This window comes from Panthera uncia, chromosome X (genome assembly GCF_023721935.1).
Source record: "Panthera uncia isolate 11264 chromosome X, Puncia_PCG_1.0, whole genome shotgun sequence".
In the NCBI taxonomy this organism is placed as follows: Eukaryota; Metazoa; Chordata; class Mammalia; order Carnivora; family Felidae; genus Panthera; species Panthera uncia.
This window is the reverse complement of record NC_064817.1, coordinates 83,057,759-83,080,630: the sequence shown is the minus strand read 5'-3', so window position 1 is coordinate 83,080,630 and position 22,872 is coordinate 83,057,759. Positions and strand designations below refer to the sequence as shown.

The 22,872-nt window shown below is 37.5% G+C and overlaps 2 protein-coding genes across 5 annotated transcripts in view; both read right to left on the bottom strand.

Moving 5' to 3' along the window:
• TBC1D8B (TBC1 domain family member 8B) overlaps positions 1-14,828 on the bottom strand; it is a 62,414-nt gene extending 47,586 nt beyond the window's left edge. For all 3 annotated transcript variants that reach the window (XM_049644719.1, XM_049644721.1, XM_049644722.1), the window contains exons 1-2: positions 14,515-14,828; positions 829-939 (exon numbers count right to left, since the gene is read on the bottom strand). In XM_049644719.1, the coding sequence (XP_049500676.1) occupies positions 829-939; positions 14,515-14,644 (241 nt within the window). In that variant the 5' untranslated portion in view covers positions 14,645-14,828. The remainder of the gene's footprint in view (positions 1-828; positions 940-14,514) is intronic.
• Positions 14,829-19,794: 4,966 nt separating this feature from the next.
• RNF128 (ring finger protein 128) overlaps positions 19,795-22,872 on the bottom strand; it is a 114,006-nt gene continuing 110,928 nt past the window's right edge. For both annotated transcript variants that reach the window (XM_049644731.1, XM_049644730.1), the window contains exon 7: positions 19,795-21,990. In XM_049644731.1, coding sequence (XP_049500688.1) covers positions 21,857-21,990 — 134 coding nt within the window. In that variant the 3' untranslated portion in view covers positions 19,795-21,856. The remainder of the gene's footprint in view (positions 21,991-22,872) is intronic.

Sequence of the window (22,872 nt, the reverse complement as noted above, 5' to 3'; positions counted from 1 at the left end):
TGCCCATCACTCATTTCCCCTCTCTCCCGCCCCATCCCCCATCAGCCCTTAGTTTGCTCTCTGTATTTAAGAGTCTCTTATGGTTTGCTTCCCTCTCTCTCTGTTTGTAACTATTTTTTTCCCCATACTTTTTAAAAAGTGTATCTACTTGAGAAGAGAGGGAGGAAACAAAAGAAAGAAAAAGGCAGTCTTTCAATATTAATAGGCCGGAAATCTGGGATTTTAATTTAAACCAACATCATAAAGGCATAATAAAAGAAGTAAACTATCAGTGTGGGTTTTTACAAAAATCTGAGTTGTTTTGTTAGGAAGGATATCCTAATTCATTTTCTATCTACAATATATATATTTTGAGGCATTTGAACTATCTCGGCATGAATGAACATGTAGCATTACCTGTAAGACACCCCTTTTGTGAGAAAGTAGGTGTGTAAATAAAAATGTTTCAATTTGGGGGGCTTATACTCTCTTTGGGGACAATTTTTAATTTTGCACTTGATTCCCTTAATCTGAGTTATCAGAGAAAAAACGAAGTATTTCATGGGAAGTTCTCATCTTCTCAGCAGTTCGGTGAAGCAGATGTAAGTTGAAGAAAGGAATCATGTAGTAGGAGCACTGACCAAAATTTGCTGGAACACATGCTTCAGGTCCCCCACACTAATAGATTTTTTAAAAACCGTAATAATCTATAATCTTGCTCTTGTCTCAATATAGAGTTGCACATTTAACTCATTTCTAAATCAAAACTGGGGAGTATAAATAAATGAAAATATTTAATTTTTAGTACCCTTATATGTTTGAATTTTATGTTTTAAAAACTGTACTCACCACATGCAATTGACAGGTAAACCTGAGAATCAGGTGTCTGGTGTAGGATGCGAAATGGAGCAACTTTAGCAGTAGAGTCTAAGACTGAATCAAGAGTCCCAACCAAAAGCCCTGTTGTAATAAAGAGATTGTTGAAATAAAGATTTTACAATACATAAAACTAATTATCACTTCATCTGACAAACAACCAATGGATTAATCTTTTTTAAAATTTCTAGCCCAAAGTTTCCTTGTGAAGATTTTGCTTAAAGAAAAAATATACTCAGGACAAAGAGACTATTGTGCTCCAATGTGAGTAGTACTGGAGAAAATTATCTTCCAATAAAAAAATAAGTCTGTTTCATTGTCCAAATCTCACTATATATTTATAGCACTTATGTCCTCCATAAGATTATGCATACAGCAGATAAGAATGTAGATTCTGGTACCAGAGATTTCCTGAGTTTGAATACTGGTTCTATCACTTGTGCCAAACTGAACCAGTTACAGTTAACTTTTCATCCTCATTTGTAAAATAAAGGGGTTAAAATGGACCTACCACAAAAGGTTGTTGTAAAGATGAAATGAATTAGTATTACATATAAAAATTAGAACAATGCTTAGTACATAGCAAAACATTCGATGTTAGCAAATACTATTTATAGAAGAAAATCTTGGGTATTTAAACAAGATAAAACTTTGACTAACTAAAATGTATAGGAAGGGAATTTTCTTTTTACCAATTCTTATTTTTTTTTTTAATTTTAGAGATAGAGGGAGAGCAAGTGGGGGAGAGGGACAGAGGAAGAGAGAGAATCTTAAGTAGGCTCCACACTCAGTGTAGAGCTTGATCAGGGGCTCAATCCCATGACCCTGGGATCATGACCTGAGCTGAAATCAACAGTCAGACGCTCAACTGACTGAGTCATCCAAGTGCCCCCTTCTTTAATAATTCTTAATTCCTCAATTCGGAATTCAAGGTTTTTGATCAATTAGTTCCAATTTAATTAACTGATTATATCTCCTACTCCTCCCTAGAACAAAGTTTGATGCTCTCTTTAACAATCAACTGATTTGTTAGAATCTTTGTTAAGCAGTTCTCTTTTTACCTATACATGCTAATACAAGTCTTCTAGCTCAGTCCAGCTAATCCAAATTCTACATTTTTTTTCAAGACCTACTTCCCATATAATATCTTGACTGGCAGCTCCAAGCAATAATGTGTTCTCTTTCCCCTGATTACTTATAATGCTTAAAGTCTATACAACACAACCAGCATTTTGATTATTAGGCTAGTTATTATAGCTACTTTCTAAATGCTTCATATATATTAACCTAGTCTCCTAACCTAGATTATTAGTTCTTTGAGGACAATAATCATGTCTTCTACTTCTGGGTTTGTATTCGCCCTTTTAACATATTGCTAGGCACAACAGGAGCAAAATTTCAGTAAGGATGGCTAAAATAGCTAAAACTACCTTCCTTTTCTGGAAGCTTTGATTGGTTGAGTGTTGGTGTTGTTTTATAAGCAGTTCTCTTTAATTTAGCATACAGATTTTTGGGGAAAAATTTAAATCAATTGTAAAATAGGCTTTTTGCTATTTTCCTATCTTTACCCACTTAAAAGGAGTTAAGATTTCAAGCAAGCTTTGAATGAGAATATAGGTAGGTTGGCAGATGTGTGGTAGGAAGTCATTTATTATAAGCATTGAGGGAGGTAAATTAGAAGATTAGGAGATAGAATAAAGAGCCAGACATCTGGTCAGCTGAAAGGAAAGGGTAAGAGAATGAATGTAAGAATCAATAAAAAGTAAAAATAGGGGTCACAAATACAGCATATCAATTAATCTGACAGAGGGTAAACTATTTGATAGTGGGGGCAAATTATCAAGAAAGATTTTGGCAATGGCAACAGGTACAGATTATAGAGAGAAAAGTCATCTGATATCAAAAAATCTGGTATGAATTGAAGACTTAAGAAGTAGAAATAAGAAAATCCAGACAAATATTTTGAAAGAGGGGGTACTGGGGAAGAGAGAATGGGAATGAGGAGAGACAGAGGAAATTACTGTATTTCACCTAATAATGATAAAATTCCTGAAGGGTTTGTAGATAAAAGAAATAAATAATTCTATCACTTTCAGCCTGAAAATGGGACTGTGAGAAATTAGATTTGGCTAAGAGATCAAGGATAAAGAAAAAAAAGTAGGAGCTAAACACTGTAGATAGCCTCTTCAGAGCAATACGATTGAAATTATTAAGGAAATGGAACAAAGGAGAATGTTCTCAGGTTGAAGACCAGAAAGTAAAGATATTCAAAAGAAAGGTAAAAGAGTGAAGTAAAAGAACCACAAGAGGTAAATATCTTCAGGCTGAAAAACAAAGTCAAGTATATGAATCTCTATGTATATAAATATACAAATAACAATGTGACAAAATTGTCAAAATAAAGGTATTATAAGTTTAAATAAAAGCATATATTAAACAGCATTGGTTTGGGGTGCCTGGGTGGCTCAGTCGATTAAGTGTCTGACTTTGGCTCAGGTCATGATCTCACTGCTCCTGAGTTCAAGCCCCACATAGGGCTCTGTGCTAACAGTTCAGAGCCTGGAGCTTGCTTCAGATTCCTTCTCTCTGCACCTCCCCTGCTCACTCTGTCTCTGTCTCAAATATAAAATAAAACAAAAAAAATAAAAATATAAACAGCTGGTTTAGCTGCTAGATTTGCCTTCTAAGAATTTAAATTCTAAAAATTTCAAAAAATTATTTTCAAATTTGTGAGGAAATCATTTATTTTGCTTTTACCACATTTTTAAAAAATACAATTTAGGGGCGCCTGGGTGGCTCAGTCAGTTGAGTGTCTGACTTCAGCTCAGGTCACAATCTCACGGTTCGTGAGTTCGAGCCCCACGTCAGGCTCTGGGCTGATGGCTCAGAGCCTGGAGCCTGCTTCTGATTCTGTGTCTCCCTCTCTCTCTGCCCCTCCCCCATTCATGCTCTCTCTCTGTCTCAAAAATAAATAAACATTAAAAAAAATTTTTTTTAAAATACAATTTATTGCCACGTTAGCTGAATACAGTGTATATAGTGTATACAGCATGCTCTTGGCTTCAGGAGTAGATTTTCATGATTCATCACTTACCACATTTTAAATAAAACTAGGTGAAATTCTATTTCCTTGTTTACACACACTAGAAAAAGTAGTATTAGAAGAATAGGAGAGGGACACCTGGGTGGCTCAGTTGGTTGAGCGTCCAAATCTCGATTTCGGCTCAGGCCATGATCTCAGTCCCAGACTGAGTCCCAGAGCAGGCTCTGTGTTGACAGCATAGAGTCTGCTTGGGATTCTCTCTTCCTCTGCCCCTCCCCTCCTCTCTGTCTTTCTCTCTCTCTCTCTCTCTCTCAAAATAAACAAATAAAAAAATACCATGCTAAAAAAAAAAAAACAATGGTAGAAAGAGCAAACTGGTTTAAAAAAAAAGTTTGGCTTGGGGCGCCTGGGTGGCTCAGTTGGTTAGGCATCTGACTTTGGCTCAGGTCATGATCTCATGGTCTGTGAGTTTGAGCCCTGCATCAGGCTCTGTGCTGACAGCTCAGAGCCTGGAGCCTGCTTGGGATTCTGTGTCTCCTCTCTCTGCCCCTCCCCCACTCACACTCTGTCTCTCTCAAAAAATAAGTATCAAAAAAAAATTAACTGCAAAGTCCTTTCTAAACTATGAAAGGATTTATATATCCAAATGTTACAGTCAGGACTAGCTTTATGGGCTTGTGACCTGTCCATAGGGCCCCATGCTCAAAAGGGCTCCTGCTTAGTTAAATGCTGTGCTGTCACTGTCTTGAAATTCTTCATTTTTGAACAAAGAGCTCTGAATTTTCATTTTGCACTGGGCCCCACAAATAAGCTAGGTCATCCTAGTTTATAGTAGTTATCTCTGGGCAGCAGGATGATGGGTGATCATTATTTTACTTTATACCTGTATGTATTTTTGGAAACTTTTACAATGAATAACCTTTCAGATAAAAAAAATAAGGCTACTTCTTACATACTTTTAAAAAGGAAAAAGGAAGGTCCTTCTCAGGATAAATAAATGCTATTTCCCTGTAGCATTTGGGGCAATGCAAAACATATACTTTATTCAACACGATGGGTCTTCAGATATCATAACTATCTTGTCTCCCCTTGCTTATTCTTCTCCTAGGTTAAAATATTCCTAGTTCTTTCCATTGTTTGTTTTATGAGATTGTCTGGGCCTCTTATTTTTTCTTCTACCATTCTCTTAACATACCTATTTCTCAAAGTTTCTTATAAAATGTGCCATTCAAACCTGAATGCCAGATATGGTCTGAACAAATTCAGGTTTCTTATACTGTGGGCTCCATGGTTCTATTAATGCAGTCTAAGATCATATTAGCTTTTTAAGCCACTTCATCTTATTATATTAAGCTTGTGACCAACTAATCTACTTTGATCTTTTTTACAAATATAAGCACCAACCTAGATAGTCTCTGTTCTGTACAGGTGATTTTTAAAAAAATAACCTAAATGCAGTTTACATTTATCCATGTTAAATTTTATCCCACTAATGTCAACTGAGCATTCTAACTTGTCCAGATCCTTCCGAATCTTGATTTTTATTTTCTATGACCATGATTCTCAACAAAAACTTCGAACTGGATTCATTTGGAGGAGTATTTGAAACTACTAAAGCTCAAGTTTTGAAACTACTAAAGCCAAGAGATTCTAATTCAATTTATCTGAGATATGGCCTGGGTACTCTATTTTTCCCCTTAACTTTAGATCATAAAAATTGTCAAATGTACAAAAATAGAGAAAATAATATATTGACATTTCTATGTGCCTATCACTTAATTTCAATAATTATGAACATTTCGTCAATCTTCTGTCATTTATCCCTTCCTGGAGTCATTTAGTTTTTTTTTAATTTTTGTTTTTAATGTTTATTTATTTTTGAGAGAGACAGAGACAGAATGCGAGTGAGTTAGGGGCAGAGAGAGAGGGAGGCACAGAATCCGAAGCAGGCTCCAGGCTCCGAGCTGTCAGCACAGAGCCTGACGTGGGGCTCTAACCCACGAGCTGTGATATCATGACCTGGGCCGAAGTCGGATGCTCCACCAACTGAGCCACCCAGGCGCCCCTCATTTAGTTTATTTTAAAAGGTTCTTGGTTAAATATAACACACAGCCAATGTTGAGATAACTGACCTATGGTATTAATTGTCCCTTTCAATTTTTAGACACTTGCAAATTTGGTATACATTTCTCTTTTGTATTAGGTCAATGATAATGACAAATAGGTAGGACACCCCCCCCCCCGCCCCGCCAAGGGCTGAATGTTGGAGACACTATTAAAACAGCCACAGCTTGGAGACAGTACTCATTACCAATGTACTAATCTAGTACACTTCAGTTTGACAAGTGTCTCTTTCTGCTTGTAAACTAGATTGAGGGCACTGTGTAAGGCAACATTGCTTTAGTGGCAGAAGAGTCATTTAAATGAACTTCTTAATTACAAGCAAGATTTATTTCCATTCTAAGTAAAATGTCTGGTTATAAATTTTGGCCATAGAAATGACTGCTAGAACTTTATAGTGGATTCTGTATCTTGCCATAAATTGCCATGTTTACAAAGCCAAACAAGTACTCCTTTACTGAATTTTTTATAATCTCAATTTCATTAAATGTTAATGACCAAACTAGTAAACTGCCAACACACTTAGTAGGAAATACATTCAAATAGGAGAAAGTAGTGTTTTCAGTAGAGGTTGTGGGTATTCTTGATTCTATTGCTTTTGTTACCAGATCTAAGTCGTTAAAACGGGACTGTGAATGCTTATTTTAGAATAATCCAATAGCCACAGTTGGCATTTTGAAAGCTGCCAACCTTATACTAAGAGCTTTGGAAAATTAATAAAAGTAACTCTTCTTTGTCCTATTTTCCCTCTCCCTGCATTCTTTTAAAGACATTTACTTGAAAACTAGTTATATGTAAACACTCATTTCCTTTCTCAACCAAAATCTTTGTTCATTAAAGGATTTCGAAATTTGTATAGGGAAGTAACTGATATCACAAATGACAGACTATAATGTCATGTGGGGAAAAAGAATGCATGAATTATCAATCAAACGGAACTACATTTCTCAAGATTAAAACATAGGGAAATGTGAGAAGTGTTACCATCTTTATTTACAGTACTTTCTTACACTTTAAGACTTATCAATATACAAAAAAAGAGTAGCCCTCAAAAAATTAAAGACAATACAACATCTGAATTCCTAGATGCAAAGTAACAAGTAAGCATGGCAGTAAATGAATAAACTCATAAACAGTACAGCACTTTAAAAACATTATTTAGAAGACTTGAAGCTGACCATTATCTTGGTTAGTATAAAACAAAAGGACAACTAATACAATGATAAAAAATCAACAAATGTGATTATCCCTTGTTTTAAAACTTCACTTCTTTATAATGGAGTAAGGGAAGAAAAAAGACCATTTAGACTGGGGTAGAAAGAAGAGTGGAGATAAAAAAAACAACAAAGACTTAATTCTCAAGTACCTTTAATTTTCTATCTCAGGCTTTCCTATTCTAGAGACGAGGGCATTATTTTTCAACAACCTTTTCTAGTTGCTAAGGGCATTATATCTTGAGTCTCATATTTCCAACCACAGATAAATGAATCTGGAATACTTGCTGTGTCCCCAACGACTACCATCTTTTGCTTTTACACTATCAAATTATTTGTCCTGCTGAAAATGTCCTCCTTATTTCTCTCTACCAAACCACATCCCAGATATTATTAGTTCTCATAGATGGGTGATTTAATTCAAAAAACAATACAAACTGGTTTTTGACAAAATGTTCCTCAGATGCCACACTGGAATTATGCCACCAGAACACCACCTATGGTTATTAATTGCTGCTTTTAGGAAGTCTTTGTATCATTTAACAGGGCATCTCATACGCATACTTTACACCAGATCTGGCCTTGGAAAACTGTTTTGAGGGTTTCAAATACCCCTCATTCATGACTATAAGTCACCAAAACTAGGCTGATATTATTGCTGACTACCTCAGTAATTATATATTTGTTTGCTTACTTGTTTATTATCTGTTTATCCTACTAAGTTATAAACTCTGTGAGGGTAGGAACTATTTGTTTTATTCGCTATTGTATACCCAACACCCAGGACAGTAGCTAGCTACCACCCCATTTGTTTCCACCCAGGACAGTAGCTAACTGCTACCCCATTTCTGGTTCCCTTCACAGCAAAACTCCTAGAAAGAATTATATACATTTGGTCTGTCTCCAAATATCTGTTTGGCTTCATATGCTCTAGTCCCTCTGGTCCCTGCTCATAGGTTACCTTAAGGAAGCCTTCCCAGACCAAATTTATCTAAAACACCAACCCCTCCCCTCTCTATCACTGTAGCTTACTTTATTTTTCTTCATATGGCTTAACACCACCTGCAATGTCTTATTTGTGAATTTGCCTCTGCCAACTAGAATGTCAGCCCAAGGAGAATAAAGATTTTATTATTTTGTTCACTTGCTGTTATCTCTAGCACCTAAAACAGTGCTTGGTTTTTAGAAAGCACTTGGTAAGTATCTGTTAAATGAATGTATCCTGTACAATCACATACAGGATTTATTCTTACCTTTTGTGCTTATACAGCAACAGCAAAAGGTGGAAAACTGGGCAGATTTTCTAACGTAAAGGTAATATAAAATCCATGCCATAGCTGTACTGCCACAGGGTAAACATTATAGTGCCATTTATTATTAATTTTTGGCTTACCTTACATCCATAGTCCTTCCACAACTGTCCACTAGAAACATGTTTTTACCAGCTGAATCATTTCTACTTGAAGTATCATGTTTTGAAAAATACAACTAAGATGACTAAAGAGTACTAAATGTATTCTTCCATACCACTCAGTAAGACAATAAGTGATGCTTATATCTGTAGAAGTGTTGTTGAAGAACTTCCAGGTTTTGGGCAATCATAGATCAAAATGAAATGCTGTTGTGATATTTTATTCTAATACTTGTATGCCATTCTGATTATAAATCATAAATGCATAATCACTATCATACCAATATTCTTGAATAACTATCAGTGTTTTACTTTTGTAGTAGTATGATTGCAAATTGGACATATTCAATGTTACTACTCCAAATTAATTTCTATATACAACATGGGAAAAGTAATTAGGGAAAATGGTATAAATATAGGTCCTCCTTTGGCCTTCAAGTACAGAAAATGGTACTTCATTAATAGATAAATGAATATCAGACGTTTATATCGTTGCTCACAAGTTTCAAAAACTCATGAGACTCACATAACAATGACATAAGGTGGGGAAGATAAGTTTTGTTACCATTTTACAGATGAGGAAACCAGACCTTTATAAAACAATTAGAGCTGAATAGCGGCAGAAAAAAATATTAAAAAATCAGGGAAGACAAACAAAGTCGGGTTAATAATGCAAGTGGAATCACTGGACTCAGTGGTATACTGATGTATTTGTGGATGCTGGTTTGTAGCTGACTTATTAAAAAGAAAATCCCGGGGCGCCTGGGTGGCGCAGTCGGTTAAGCGTCCGACTTCAGCCAGGTCACGATCTCGTGGTCCGTGAGTTCGAGCCCCGCGTCGGGCCCTGGGCTGATGGCTCGGAGCCTGGAGCCTGTTTCCGATTCTGTGTCTCCCTCTCTCTCTGCCCCTCCCCCGTTCATGCTTTGTCTCTCTCTGTCCCAAAAATAAATAAAAAACGTTGAAAAAAAAAATTTAAAAAAAAAAAAAAAAAGAAAATCCCATAGGGTAACCTCTGGGGAGGGCAAATTACATTGTGTTCTGTTCCCTCCCTGGAACATTCTGACCCATGCAAAATCAAGTAAAAAATTACTTTTAAAGATCTCTTTGAATGAGAAAGGTCAGCTTTGTGGGAGGTTTTGAAAAATGAAGGTTGTTCAGGGTCATCACTTTATAGTCTTGTTTTTTCATTAGAATGAAATCTGCTTGATAGCAATTAATACTAGTTTCCTACTTATATAATAAATCTCCAATACCTTAATCAAAAAAAAAAAAAAACCCTCCTCCCATGAGAATTGAAGATTCATGCCCCTAAGTTGAAGTGGAGTAGCAGAAGTTTCCTGTCTATGTTTCAGGAAAGGAAGACCCCAGCAGCAAGCAAGGGAAAGGAAAAAAGAGAGAGTAGTGTTATTAACAGGTATCTTAAAAAACAAACAAACAAAGAAACAAAAAAACTCTGAGGCTTATAGGTATGCAGTCAATAATCCTTCCACTACTACCAAGAAAAAGTGGTGACAATGATCATCCTTCATATCTTAAGACTTCCAATGAAACTGTCCTTTCTCACTCAAAACAACATAGATGGATCTAGAGGGTTTGATGTTAAGTGAATAAGCCAGTCAGAGAAAGACAAATACCATATAATTCCACTCATATGTGGAATTTAAAAAATAAAACAAATTAACAAATTAACAAAGAGATGAACAAAAAAACCCCACAATTCTTAAATGTATAGAACAAATGGGTGATTGCCCGGGGTTGGCAGGGGGTGAGTGAAACAGATAAAGGGGATTAAGAGTACACTTATTGTGATGATCACTGGGTGATGTATAAAACTGCTGAATCACTATATTATACATTAAAACTAATATAACACTGTAAGGGCGCCTGGGTGGCTCAGTCAGTTAAGTGTCTGACCCTTCATCTTGGCTCAGGTTATGATCTCACAGTTGTTTTCCCTAGGGGTTGCTCTATGGGATTTTCTATTAAGTCAAAATGATATTTATTAATTTACAATATATGTGTGGGTGGGGATTTGATATTTATCTGAAATGAAATGTCATGGTCACTATTTAGACACTCTGGTTCCAGTAATAAGGTACTTGGGAGACCAAAAATTTTATCAGTTCCTTTGTGAACATGGAATGCAGGCATATTTTGCTAAGAAAAACTTAATTGAGAATGTTTTCAAAGTTGGGCAACTTGAGTTGGGGGTGGGGGAAAAAGGAGAGAAAGCCTTGTATTTTTGAGAGACAGTCACTAACAAGTTCTTTAAAAAGCTACCTTATTATGTATGTGTTTAATTATGACAAATCATTTCCACCATGATTTAAGTTTATATAAATATCATAAAACATTTTGAAATGGAAAGCTCATTTAAAATATTATTATGTTCTAGTTCATACATATGATTTAATTTCAAGGTAATGGTGCCAAGATGAAAGAGGAGAGAGATAGGGAAACAGAATGTCTTAAAACTTCTCCATTTTAATAAGTTTACTCTTTAGTCTCATTCTACAACCCCAAAACAAGGTCTACTGAAGGAGATGATTATTCTAACACACAAGAACCTGCTTACACTATGCAGATATGGAATATTCAAAAATCAAATACTCTCAACAAATGATCTGAATTAAAGCTTTCTGATTGGCAGATCTTCCTAAGTCTGACACACTAGAATGTTGCCCCATAACTCCACTCATGCAGCACCCCAACTACCAAGCAAATTGTTGATTTGTGCTTAATGAGCCAAATATGCATAAATTATTTTCAATTACATAAAGACGGGTGCTAAATTTAGATGCTATAGAAAAGTCATTACCCTTATCAGTCAGGAAGATCAAGGGATAATGTAAGGTCACTGCAAAAGTCCAGAAGGGTGAATTACTTCACTAAATGAAAGAAAATTACTTTATCTATAAAATAACCTTTACATATAATGAAAATTTCCACAAGATATTCTACCTTACTGTGAACCAGGACAACTAAGATAAAATAGGCAAATGATAAGTAATCTACTAGATGTCCACTAAATGGGTTTCAGAAATTTAGAAAAGGACCTCGGAATTCTAACTTACAAGTTAATCTCCTGTTACAACCACCCTAGGGTTCTCTGTTGCCCCAATTCCATTTTTAGGAAAAATAATAGAGTCAACTAATTTTACCAAGTCCACAGCTAAAGTCATTACATTGCTGGTGGTTATTGCCAATTATCACATGGCAAAGAAATAAAATCTTAAAGAAAGTACAACTATTAACATTTCTAGATGGTCATTATCTCTTCTTCATTAAACAAAATGTATAAAGGAATCTTTTAAAGGGGTAGCACATAACACTGGATTTCGGCAAGCAAAATAGACAAAGGCAAGTTTATGCTGGCACCCAAACTCCTGTGAGAGGTAATCCAAATGTGGATTTGTGTAAAGCATAACAGAGCTCTTGGCTTCACAATTTTAAGTAAAAAAAAAAAAAAACAGTAATTGAGCAGTCATGAAAATCAGCACACGCTTCTTCTGGACCAAAACGAACCAAACAAACCTTAAAAACACCTCTGCTCCTTTCTGATCCATTTTGCTCAATTTACATGTAATAAAGTAGCAGCACTCGTGGAAATTTCAAGCATCTTGACAATACCACAGGTAAAATAATCATGCAGACATACACATTGACCACAATATGGGCCTATGGCTATTCTCAACATACACGTGTGGTATAAATCTTGGTTTATTTCTGCAGACAAATCACTTATTCTAGAGATATGGGCTTTTGAAGAGTACATGGGAGTGAGTGGAATAGAGAAACTGGTGCAATAGGTCTATGTTTTAAGAAAACATGTGAAATGAAAAACTAAACACAGAAAAAAAGGAATGATTATTTACAGGAAATTTGCAACAAGTAAACTCTTTCATACTCCATTACAGTGGTTTGATTCTCAAGAATCTGATTTACCTATTATTTTTCAGGAACACAGTTGTACAAAGTGAAATATACCTCCTTGGTAAATGTGGACAAGAACACCATAAAAATTCTGGTCAAGAAAAGTTATGGGGAACCAAAATATGCTGTAACACAGGGCTGTAAGATGTTTTAAATGTACTCTGAGTTGTTCTTAATGGACTAAAGAGGGTAAATAATGTCACTGGGTAATTATGAACATTGATTCTCAAATTTAATTTGGAAAATAGATGCATCTATTAAATGGAAAGGCTCCTCTGCAAAATAACACTTGTAATTTTTAAAACTCAGAAAATGACCAAATGTGAGTTTAACCAGGCAATTTTTGTTGCCATATTTTCAAGGGGGACTTTTTAGAAGCCAGATAAGATGAACAGGTCTTGCAAAATTAAAAAAACAAAAAACAAAAAACAAAAAAAAAACTCCTGTAGAACCTCAGAATTCTCTCCAGCTTGGGGATGGCTTGGGAAAAAAGAGGAAATAAAGGCACATATCTGTCACCACCTTAACAACATGCACTGATTTGGCACCAATTACCTTTCATTTCATCCTCTCAACTCTATGAGGTAGACACCATTTCCTAGAAGAAGAAGAGCAATGCCATCTCCTCCGTGAATCTTTACACAACCTTTCAGTTATTTGGTTCTAATTAGAATTTTCCTGATTTACTAGTTACTGGTTATAAGTCCAATTTGCCTGGGTTACTGGTTACTTCCCCCTAACCCGACCCTCTCCCCCGTATCCAGATCAAGAGCAATTCAAAGGTGGAAAAGTGAATCTTAACTGTCTTCGTACACTAGCATTCCATGTGGCACACAGCAGGCGTTTATGTGTAACAAATCAAAGTATCTGTCGAATGCCATTCAACAAGAGATGAGGATGGGGCTAAAATGTAGATTTCCCTACTCTCCCCTCTTCCCGCTACATCACGCTGCCTAAAGGAAGTCTGGTCCACCACTCCAAAGCCACCATACCAAACTGCAAATGGTCACGAAAAAGAGCTCTGCGTCCCCCTACCAGCCGTGTCCAAAAGTTTGAATGCCCCTGCCCCAGACGAGAAGTCTCCAAATTGTCTGGAGGCTTTAAACACGTGACCCAGGGCCAGTTCTGGATTTGCAAAATCAAATCACTGAAGCCAGGACGGATTCGGAGGCAAGAGTTAAAAACTTCCACTGGTTTCATAGGTTGGCTTACAATCGTGGCTTTGAAAGAAGGGGCACCGCCGCACACTCGAGAGGGAAACGAATTACGACGACGGTTACTCTGAAATAAGATCCCAGGGACTGAAAACTGGGTGGCAGAGAAAGAGATGCTAAATTGGGAGGGTTCCGCGATTCTGAGCCCTCCCCCGCAAGTCCGACCTCCCCACCCCCCGCCACTTCCGAAACTCTCATTTGAAGCCTTTCCCTCAGGATGTGACTGGGGCTCCTCCCTTTCTCCTCACCATCCTCCCTGCCCCCCCCCCGACTCTTACTTGCTCCCCCACCAGGATGGTGATTATCAAGAGGGGGCTTCGTGAAAAAAGTTAAGTCCACAACTGCCGAACTGGCCCCTGTCACCAGCCTGAACGCTACCTGTCGAGGTCTAACACTCGTCGTCAGGCTCTCCCGCGGGGGAAGCTACGGGGCAGGTACTCTGTCTCATAAAGAACCCCTCCTCTGCCTCAGATTATTCCACCGACTCGGAAAGGAGCCCTCCTTCCATTCCCCCTCCCACCCGAAGCGCAGCGGCCAGTCGAGTGAGGTATTTTCGGGACTCAGGGGCGGCGACGGAAAGGTGGTGGCAGGAGAAGAACCCGAGCCCCTTCGCCCGGGGCCGAGAATCGCGCGGCGGGTGGCGACGAATAACTGTTTTCCTCACCGCCTTTTAAGTACCCGCGAACACGGCCCCGAGTTGGGTGGGGGGTGGCCACAGCTTACCTGTGAGACCCCCTCCGCCTTCCTCGCCGTAGCCCCGACGCCGCTGAAGCACGAAGTAGTCGTTGGACCTTTCCATCAGCCACAGCTTCAGTGCATTTTTCAGGAGCACTTCCTCAGGCTTCAGCCACATCGCGAACTTTGTGCCGCCCGGCAGCGGCGACCCAGATACCTTCCTCCCCTCACCCTCCACCTGTCTATTTCCCTCTACTTCTCCTCCCACCAAATCTCCCTCAGGCCAAGCCACGGCTTGGGTTCACGTTTTCCACACTTCCCCCAACCCTCCCTTCTCTCCCACGTAGGCAGCAAGATTGCCAATTCCCTCCTACAGCTCTACCGCCCGACTGGGAAATAGTCCCGCTTCTTTGCCTCTTGGGAGTTGTAGTTTCCTATTCGCTTTTCTGTACCCAAACAATGGGAGTGGGGGACTACGATTCCCACAATCCACTGGGGGTGAGGACGGGGTGCGGGTGCTTTCAAAGCGCGTCCCGCCACCACTTAAGTGTATTTTGCCTACTTAAACTTTAAAGCGGTTTTTTTTTTGTTGTTATTGTTCAAATAAATGAGCCCCAGGTATAATTATGTTGCTTCTTCTCATCATTTTACAGCCGAGGGTATTAAACTATAGAAAACAAAGTTTCTGGAATTTTGGAGTAAAGAACGGCCCATTCTGGGAAGCAGCAATAGCGGCAACTGATATTAAATTAGCTCTTTGAAAGCTATTTCATATACAGATCATTTCACGTAATTCTCACAGAAGTCTTTCGAAGTGGATATTATTCCTCACTTTGCACAAAAATAAAAGCGCAGACGGGTGAGGTGACTTATCCAAGGTCACACAGTAAATGGAATCTGATAGAATTCTTTGTCTAATTTAAAATCTTCCTTAGACTAAGCTCTTTCTACCCATACAGGAAGAATATAAAATCTCCAGAAGCCACATGATTTTATTCACGCCGTGGGCCCCTCCCTTCCCCCACTGCCACCCCAATCTATTTAACTATTGTAATCAGCCACAGAAAAAGGTCTTCTCCAACTTTCCTTTTCAGGATCTAAACAATTTATAAACATTTCCCCCCTTTATTAAACTCTTTAAGGAAAAAAAAATCCCTTTCAGGGCAACCTTCACCTCTTTGTACCTTGGCAGCTCCTTACACACTAAGGTGAATGAGGTCAGTGATTTGTATGGCATCGCAGTGAGGAATTATTTGAGGGACATTTTTATTTATTGCAATAAATGAGCCGATCAGAATTAAAGGGTGCACTAAAAGCAAAAACAAGTTTGTACAAAGAAAGGAGTTGGGAGGAAATGTACAAAAAACACGGGGCTCTCGGTATGCTGTTTTGAAAACAAAGCCTCAAGGCCATTTCAATTAAAAACAAAAATGGGGTGGGGCACACCCAGATGCCAAGTCGTGGAGCCAAAGAACTCTGCCTTGGAGCAGTGTCTCTGGTTTAACCTTTCCCAGATGTGGGCCAGCTCAAGGGAGGCAGGTGTGTGCTACAACAGGGATTTTTCTTGGGGGTGAGAAAAGGGTCAATTTGGGATTAGCTTCTACTAAAACGCAGTAAGTAAGTACCAAGGCAGCTTCCTGGAGAAGATGGGAAGACACAATCATCCCAGAGCCCAAACTGCAATGTATCTTTGGGGAAAGCCATCCCAATTTGGATGTACACTACTGAAGATGATTTCTTATCTTCCTCATAAAAGCTCAGTGAATGTAGCAAATGTAGAAAAATGTGATTTGTTCTTTTTACCTTTCCTTCTCTTTTGAATTTTCTTCCTCATCAAACCACATTCTTTTCCAACATCCTTAATGGTTGCAGTAGTGACAAGGGCTGTCCAGAAGTGGATGGTTCCTGGGGTGCCTGGGTGGCTCAGTTGGTTGAGCATCGGACTTCAGCTCAGGTCATGATTTCACAGCTCGTGGGGTTGAGCCCCACATCAGGCTCCGTGCTGACAGCTTAGTCTGGAGCCTGCTTTGGATTCTGTGTCTCCCTCTCTCTCTGCCCCTCCCCTGCTCATGCTTGCTCTCTCTCTCTCTCAAAAAAATAATAAAAAACATTAAAATAAAAAAAAGAGGTGGATGGTTCCTCTCTATATATTGATTTAATCCTTATTTTAAAACTTGTATATTTTTACATCCTTACTTTATAGATGAAGAACAGGAGTCTCAGAGAAGTTAAATAACCTAAGATCACATAGCTAAGTAGCAGAGTTGAGATTTGAATGTAGATTTTTCTCACTACAAATTATGACACTATACTACCTTTTGCATATGGTTAATCTATTAACCATATGTATTTGGACATCAAATACAACATGTCCAAAGCCAAAATAAATTCTCCAATATTTTCCCTGCACAAAGTTGTTTATCATTCTAGGTTCTCATAGTTTACAGCACCACTGTTACCAAGGTGTTCAAACTAAGAACCTTGGAATAATCTTCAACTTCTTTCTCCCACCACCTTCACTGTCTCACACACATACCCTCCCCTCTACCTCTTTTTTTTCAAAAGTCCATTCCACCCTATTACCACTTCAGATTGGCCTCACATCACTTTCCTGCTACACTGTTATAGCATCCCAACTCATCTTTCTGCTTCCAATCTTGTTTTCTGATTTATCCAAGCCACATATTTATGGACATAATGTTATACCATGCAGAGATAATACCTCATTTATCCAGCAATCTTTTCAGCTGAGTCAGCCTTCTAAATCATAGCCTGAAACATCTATGTGAAAAGGTAGTAGAAAACCACAAATAGTAGGGTCCCCGGGTGGCTCAGTGGCTGAAGCGTCCAACTTTAGCCCAGGTAATGATCTCACAGTCCTTGAGTTCGAGCCCTGTCAGGCTCTGTGCTGACAGCTCAGAACCTGGAGCCTGCTTCATATTCTGTGTCTCCCTCTCTCTCTGCCCCTCCCCCATTCACTCTCTGTCTCTCAAAAATGAGTAAACATTAAAAAAATTAAAAAAAAAAAAAAGAAAACCTCAAATAGCAATTCTAAACCCTGTGCCATTGAAGAGCTGAGGCTGGCAAAGATTCTTCTGGATTCTTATTTGAAACGAATTTCACAAGCTTAGTTGATGCTTTACAGTCTGCAGCAGGTTTGGAAGCAGTAAAGTTTCAAAACAGGTGGAGCACTGTGAGAGGAGAACCATTTAAACGTTTGCTGCTCAAAATGCAGACCCTGAACCAGCAACATCTGCATCACCATCTAGCTTGCTAGAAACTAGAATCTCAGAACCCATCCTAGACCTGCTGAATCAGAATGTGCATTTTAACAAGATCCCTAGGTAATTTGTAGGCACATTAAAGTTCTAGGTGCATTGATTTAAGCAAATTAGATATTTGAAAATTAAACTCTACAACAAATTGGGGGTGATTAATAATGTTTCCATTAAGACCTACATAGGCATCTTTTAAAAATAAGTCCTGTTAAAGAATTTTAGATGACTGAATTGCTTTTTCAAAAAGTTTATTTCAGGACATGCCCATTAAAATTTTCTAAGGCAGTGGTTGACAATGGGTATGGGTTGGAGGTGAAATTGCCACTATTCATGCTAAGCCCTATTTATATATGCTACTAACCATCAAAATCTAGGTATGTCCACAAATATCTCACATTCATGATATGTTTTTGGAGACAAAAAGAACTAGTGGGTAGTGTTTTTCAATCTTTTCACCAAATTAACTCTAAGGTAGAGGACAGTGAACATTTATCTCTGGAGGTCAAAGTGCCCACCTACATACATACATAGTCTAAATTTTGTATTGTTTTTTTTTTAAGTTTATTTATTTAGAGAGAGACAGAGATAGTGCAAGTTGGGGAGGGGCAGAGACAGAGGGAGACAGAGAATCCCAAGCAGACTCTGAATTGTCAGCTTGGAGTCTAATGTGGGGCTCGAACTCACGAAACTGTGAGATCATGATGAGCTGAAACCAAGAGCTGGACGCTTAACCAACTGAGCCACCCAGGCACCCCGAAATTTTATTTTGTTTAAAAATATTTTATATTTAAATTTTATATATGTTTAAAAATATTTTTAAAATTCACTCCAAACAGAAGAGGCAATGAGTAAAGTAAAAGCCTCAGTATTTGTTATAGCCTAGGGTGATAAAATTTCTCCAGATGTTACAGAGCTTAATTAAACTACTTAGTAAATGATCAAAAACTAGATGGGCGGGGGTGTGGGGAAGGAATGTTTCTAGCATTCCAACCTAGTCTTTAAATGCCTGGGAACCATGTACGTTCTTATTTGTAACATAATACAAACTGACTCCTGCTAAACTTACAAATGAACTCTTGGAAAATCCCTCCCAAAGTTGGAGACTCCCTATACATATATATGTCCTGCCACTGTTAATCAGTTTATATTTTGATTATTATGTGAGAGTAATAAAGTCTGTTGCTCAAACTATCTTTTTGTTACCAATATAGGAAGAAAATGCACAAGTGACATGGAATTCCTCTCCTTCGCATATGCCGAAGAGAATTGAAACATACATCTACACAGACCTGTACATAATTCATAGCAGCATCATCCATGATGGACAAAAAGTAGGAACTGTTCATTAACTGATGGATAACCAGATGTGGAAAAATGGAATATCATCAATGAAAAGGAATGAGGTGCTGATGCATGCTTCAAACATGAATGAATCTTGAAAATATTATACTAAGTAGAAGAAGCCAGTCACAAAAGATCACACGCATATTGAATGGTTCCATTTATATGAAATGTCCAGAATAAGCACATCTATAGAGATAGAAAGCAGATTGGTGGCTGCCTGAGGCTGGGAATGGGAGCAGAAATTGACTGCAAATGGGTATGAGGGAACTTTTTGGGGATGATGGAATGTTCTAAAACTGGATTGTGATGACAGTTGCACAACTCTGTACATTAGCTAAACATTGTGGAATTATACATTTATAATGGGCAAATTTTGGGTGTGTTAATTATACTTCAATACAGATGAAAATTTTATTTTAATGTTTATTTATCTTTGAGAGAGTGAGAGAGGAGTCGGGGAGGGGCAGAGAGAGAGGGAGATACAGAATCCAAAGCAGGCTCCAGGCTCTGAGCTGTCAGCACAGAGCCCAACGCGGGGCTCGAACCCACAGACAGCAAGATCATGACCTGAGCTGAAGTCGGACGCTTAACCGACTGAGCCACCCAGGCGTCCCAAGATGAAAATTTTAAAAATTATAAATTTTCCCTAAAAAGGACCCCCCCCACACACACATAAAACAAGAAGAATATAGATCAAGAGGTTGTTTATTATGGGGCATCACACACATGTACACCTGGCATATTGCCACATAAGACATATGTGTAGCCAAGACATATGTGTGCATTGGTTTGATAATCAGGATTCTGAGGTGTCCCTGTTTATTAATAAACATCTGTTTATTCTTAACAAGTTTGACAAAAGAGTTAACTCATTAACAGTATCCCAACAACCGTACTGCCAAAGAGAAGGCTGAAGGAAAAGAAAACTTTAATAAAGTGGTTTTATGTCTTGGGTAGTATAAAGATGGACTGGCATCAAGGTGTTTTTCTAACCTTATATTATCAGTGATCAACCTCGTTATTTACCTTGCTGACATTGAAAAATAACTCAGGGGGTGCCTGAGTGGTTTAGTCGGTTGAGCGTCTGACTTTGGCTCAGGTGATGATCTCATGGTTTGTGGGTTTGAGCCCTGTGTTGGGCTCTGTGCTGACATCTCAGAGCCTGGAGCCTGCTTCAGATTGTGTGTCTCCCTCGCTCTCTGCCCCTTCCCCATTCACACTCTGTTTCTCTCTCAATAGTAAACATTAAAAAAATTAAAAAATAATAATTCATGGTACATTCAGTTGTATTAAAATGTCAGCAATTCCCCTCTCTGTAATGAAATACGTAAATAAATATCATACTAAAGTTTGAGTTTTTATTCATCAAATATATCAATGACCATTTACATCAACCATTTTTTTCCTCTCCCAAATCCAAGCATATATGAAAAGTTAGTATAGGCTAACTGAACTAAACAGCAGATGCAAACTTCTATTGGAATATTTTATTTACATTTTATATTTAAAGAGAATCAATACAAATCGGGGAATATTTACAGAATTTCAAATAAGTGTACAAGAATGCAATGGTTTTTTCCATTCTACATTTCGCAAACAAAAATACATGTCTTTTCTGCTTTTGCCTAAATTCTGCTGGAATTTCCACTGGAAACACAACTTTAAAACCAAGATAAGCCACACAGAATACAAATAAAGTGCATTTTTAAATAGCTCTATTTTACTTTGGTGGATGAAAGCTTCAAACTTTATATTAAGGCACCTGGAATTCTCCCCCCCCCCCACCTAATTCTTTTTCAAACTCCAAGAAAATGCATTCACAAAATTTACAGCTATATGGACAGAATTTTAGTTTACCTAATGTAATTAGCCCATTTAGGTAAAATGTAAACTAAATTTTCAAAGTCAACATTGTTTGGAAAACATTTTCTGCAGACTAATTTCTGCAGACTTAATTCATACACAAGGATCAATTACCAATTTTTGTGTGACTTACTCATTATCATTTTCAAATAGTATGATAATTTATATACTCTGCTTTTGAAAATCCCATAACTTTGAGAAATAGTTATACAGCATTTTTATAAGGAAACTTTTTGTCTATAAACTTGTGTCAAATTGGTGTCATTAATATACCAATCAATCCAGTCCAGTCCATATTCTTTGACAAACTATGCTCCACACTCAAATGAAGTACATTTACCTTAATTTTAAAAACAAGAAATAGTTAAAATGAATATTTTGTTTTAATCTTGTTCTATCAACTTAATGTAGCTTAAAAAGACATTTCATGAAGTACTAGCCTAAGTTTGCATTGCTTTTTACATTACAATTCCAGATCAATATAAGCACCTGGAGAAAAACCCTGACACATATAGCCCAAGCTAAAATAGTAGTATTTTTAATTAAGATACTATCATAAAATAAAGTGATCACAGCTACTCCACATTTTAAAAGCAACATGTTTTTATAACAAAATTGTTGTAAATGAAAAACATGACTACTTGAAGAGAGTTTTAAATGTTTAAAAATGTTGCTATCACTATTGAGAGGAAATTTGCCTATGAAAAACATTATGAGTTTGTGGAAAAAAGTTAATAGATTAAATATTTTAAGTAATTTAACTATAGCATAATATTTGTCATCTCAGCACTTTCAGTATCTTTCTTATTTAATTAAGTTTATCCAGTTCATTAATAGTAAACTAAGCCCTGATTGGCAGTTCTGTTGTTATTACTAAAGTTTCAAGATTTCTATTGACACAGATTTTAGGATTTAATTTCTCGAACTGCAGTCTCTTGATCAGGAGTTTCATCTTCTTCAAAAGTTGGGTTGTCAACATGAGGAACAACATCCACTGCCACGGAACTTGCCTCATGGTTTACCAGCTGTAGATTTTCATCTTTAAAAAAAAATGACAATTTTAGGATGATTTCACCCCTCTCTTCTTTAAGACAAAATTCAACACTCACGTCTAAGAAGCTTTTCTTGTCTAATGCTATCATACTCTGATTATTATACTCATTCCCTGGTTCCTTTAATAGTTACATGATTTAGGCTATGTCTTACATAAGGCACATATGACATTATTACATTGATTTACAATTACTCTTTTATTTTTAAATTCACATGTGTGCTTACTTCTACCTAGATTAATAGCCTCCTTAAGAGCAAAAGTTCTGTCTTCTGCTTTTCCATCCTTAAACACAGCTTCACATTTCAATCACCTGGGTGCTTAAAAAAATTACCTATACCTTTTCATATGCATAAATAGACTTAAAACAAACAGGAAGGTAGAGAGAGTTCTTCAAATGGAGTACAAACAGTAACAGATGAGCATAATTATATAAAGAGGAAATATATAAACATCCTGAAAACAGTGGGGAAGAAAAGAACTAACCTAAGTAACTTTGGAAAGCAGTATTTTGACTATATCCTGTAAGGCTAAAAATAAAAAGGACTACACTAGTTAGTGAAATGTTGAGTTACAAACAAGGAAAGGGGAAGGCTAGAATAAACTCTGTGGTATTTGACTAGAATCAGGTGTATCAGTATTAAGTTCACTGTTTTTCAGATAGATAGATATGTAGACGATACCCCCACAGCAATGAGCATACCTAGTGCCCAGATCTTGGTTCTGAAGTACTATTTTCCAAAAAAAGCCACCCACCCCCCAAAGAAGTGGCTGATTCTAGGGCTAGGGCAAGGAGAGCACAAGATTAACCCCTTGTAGCTTAGGGATCAGCAAACTATAGCCTGCAAGTCAAACCAATAGCTAAGAATG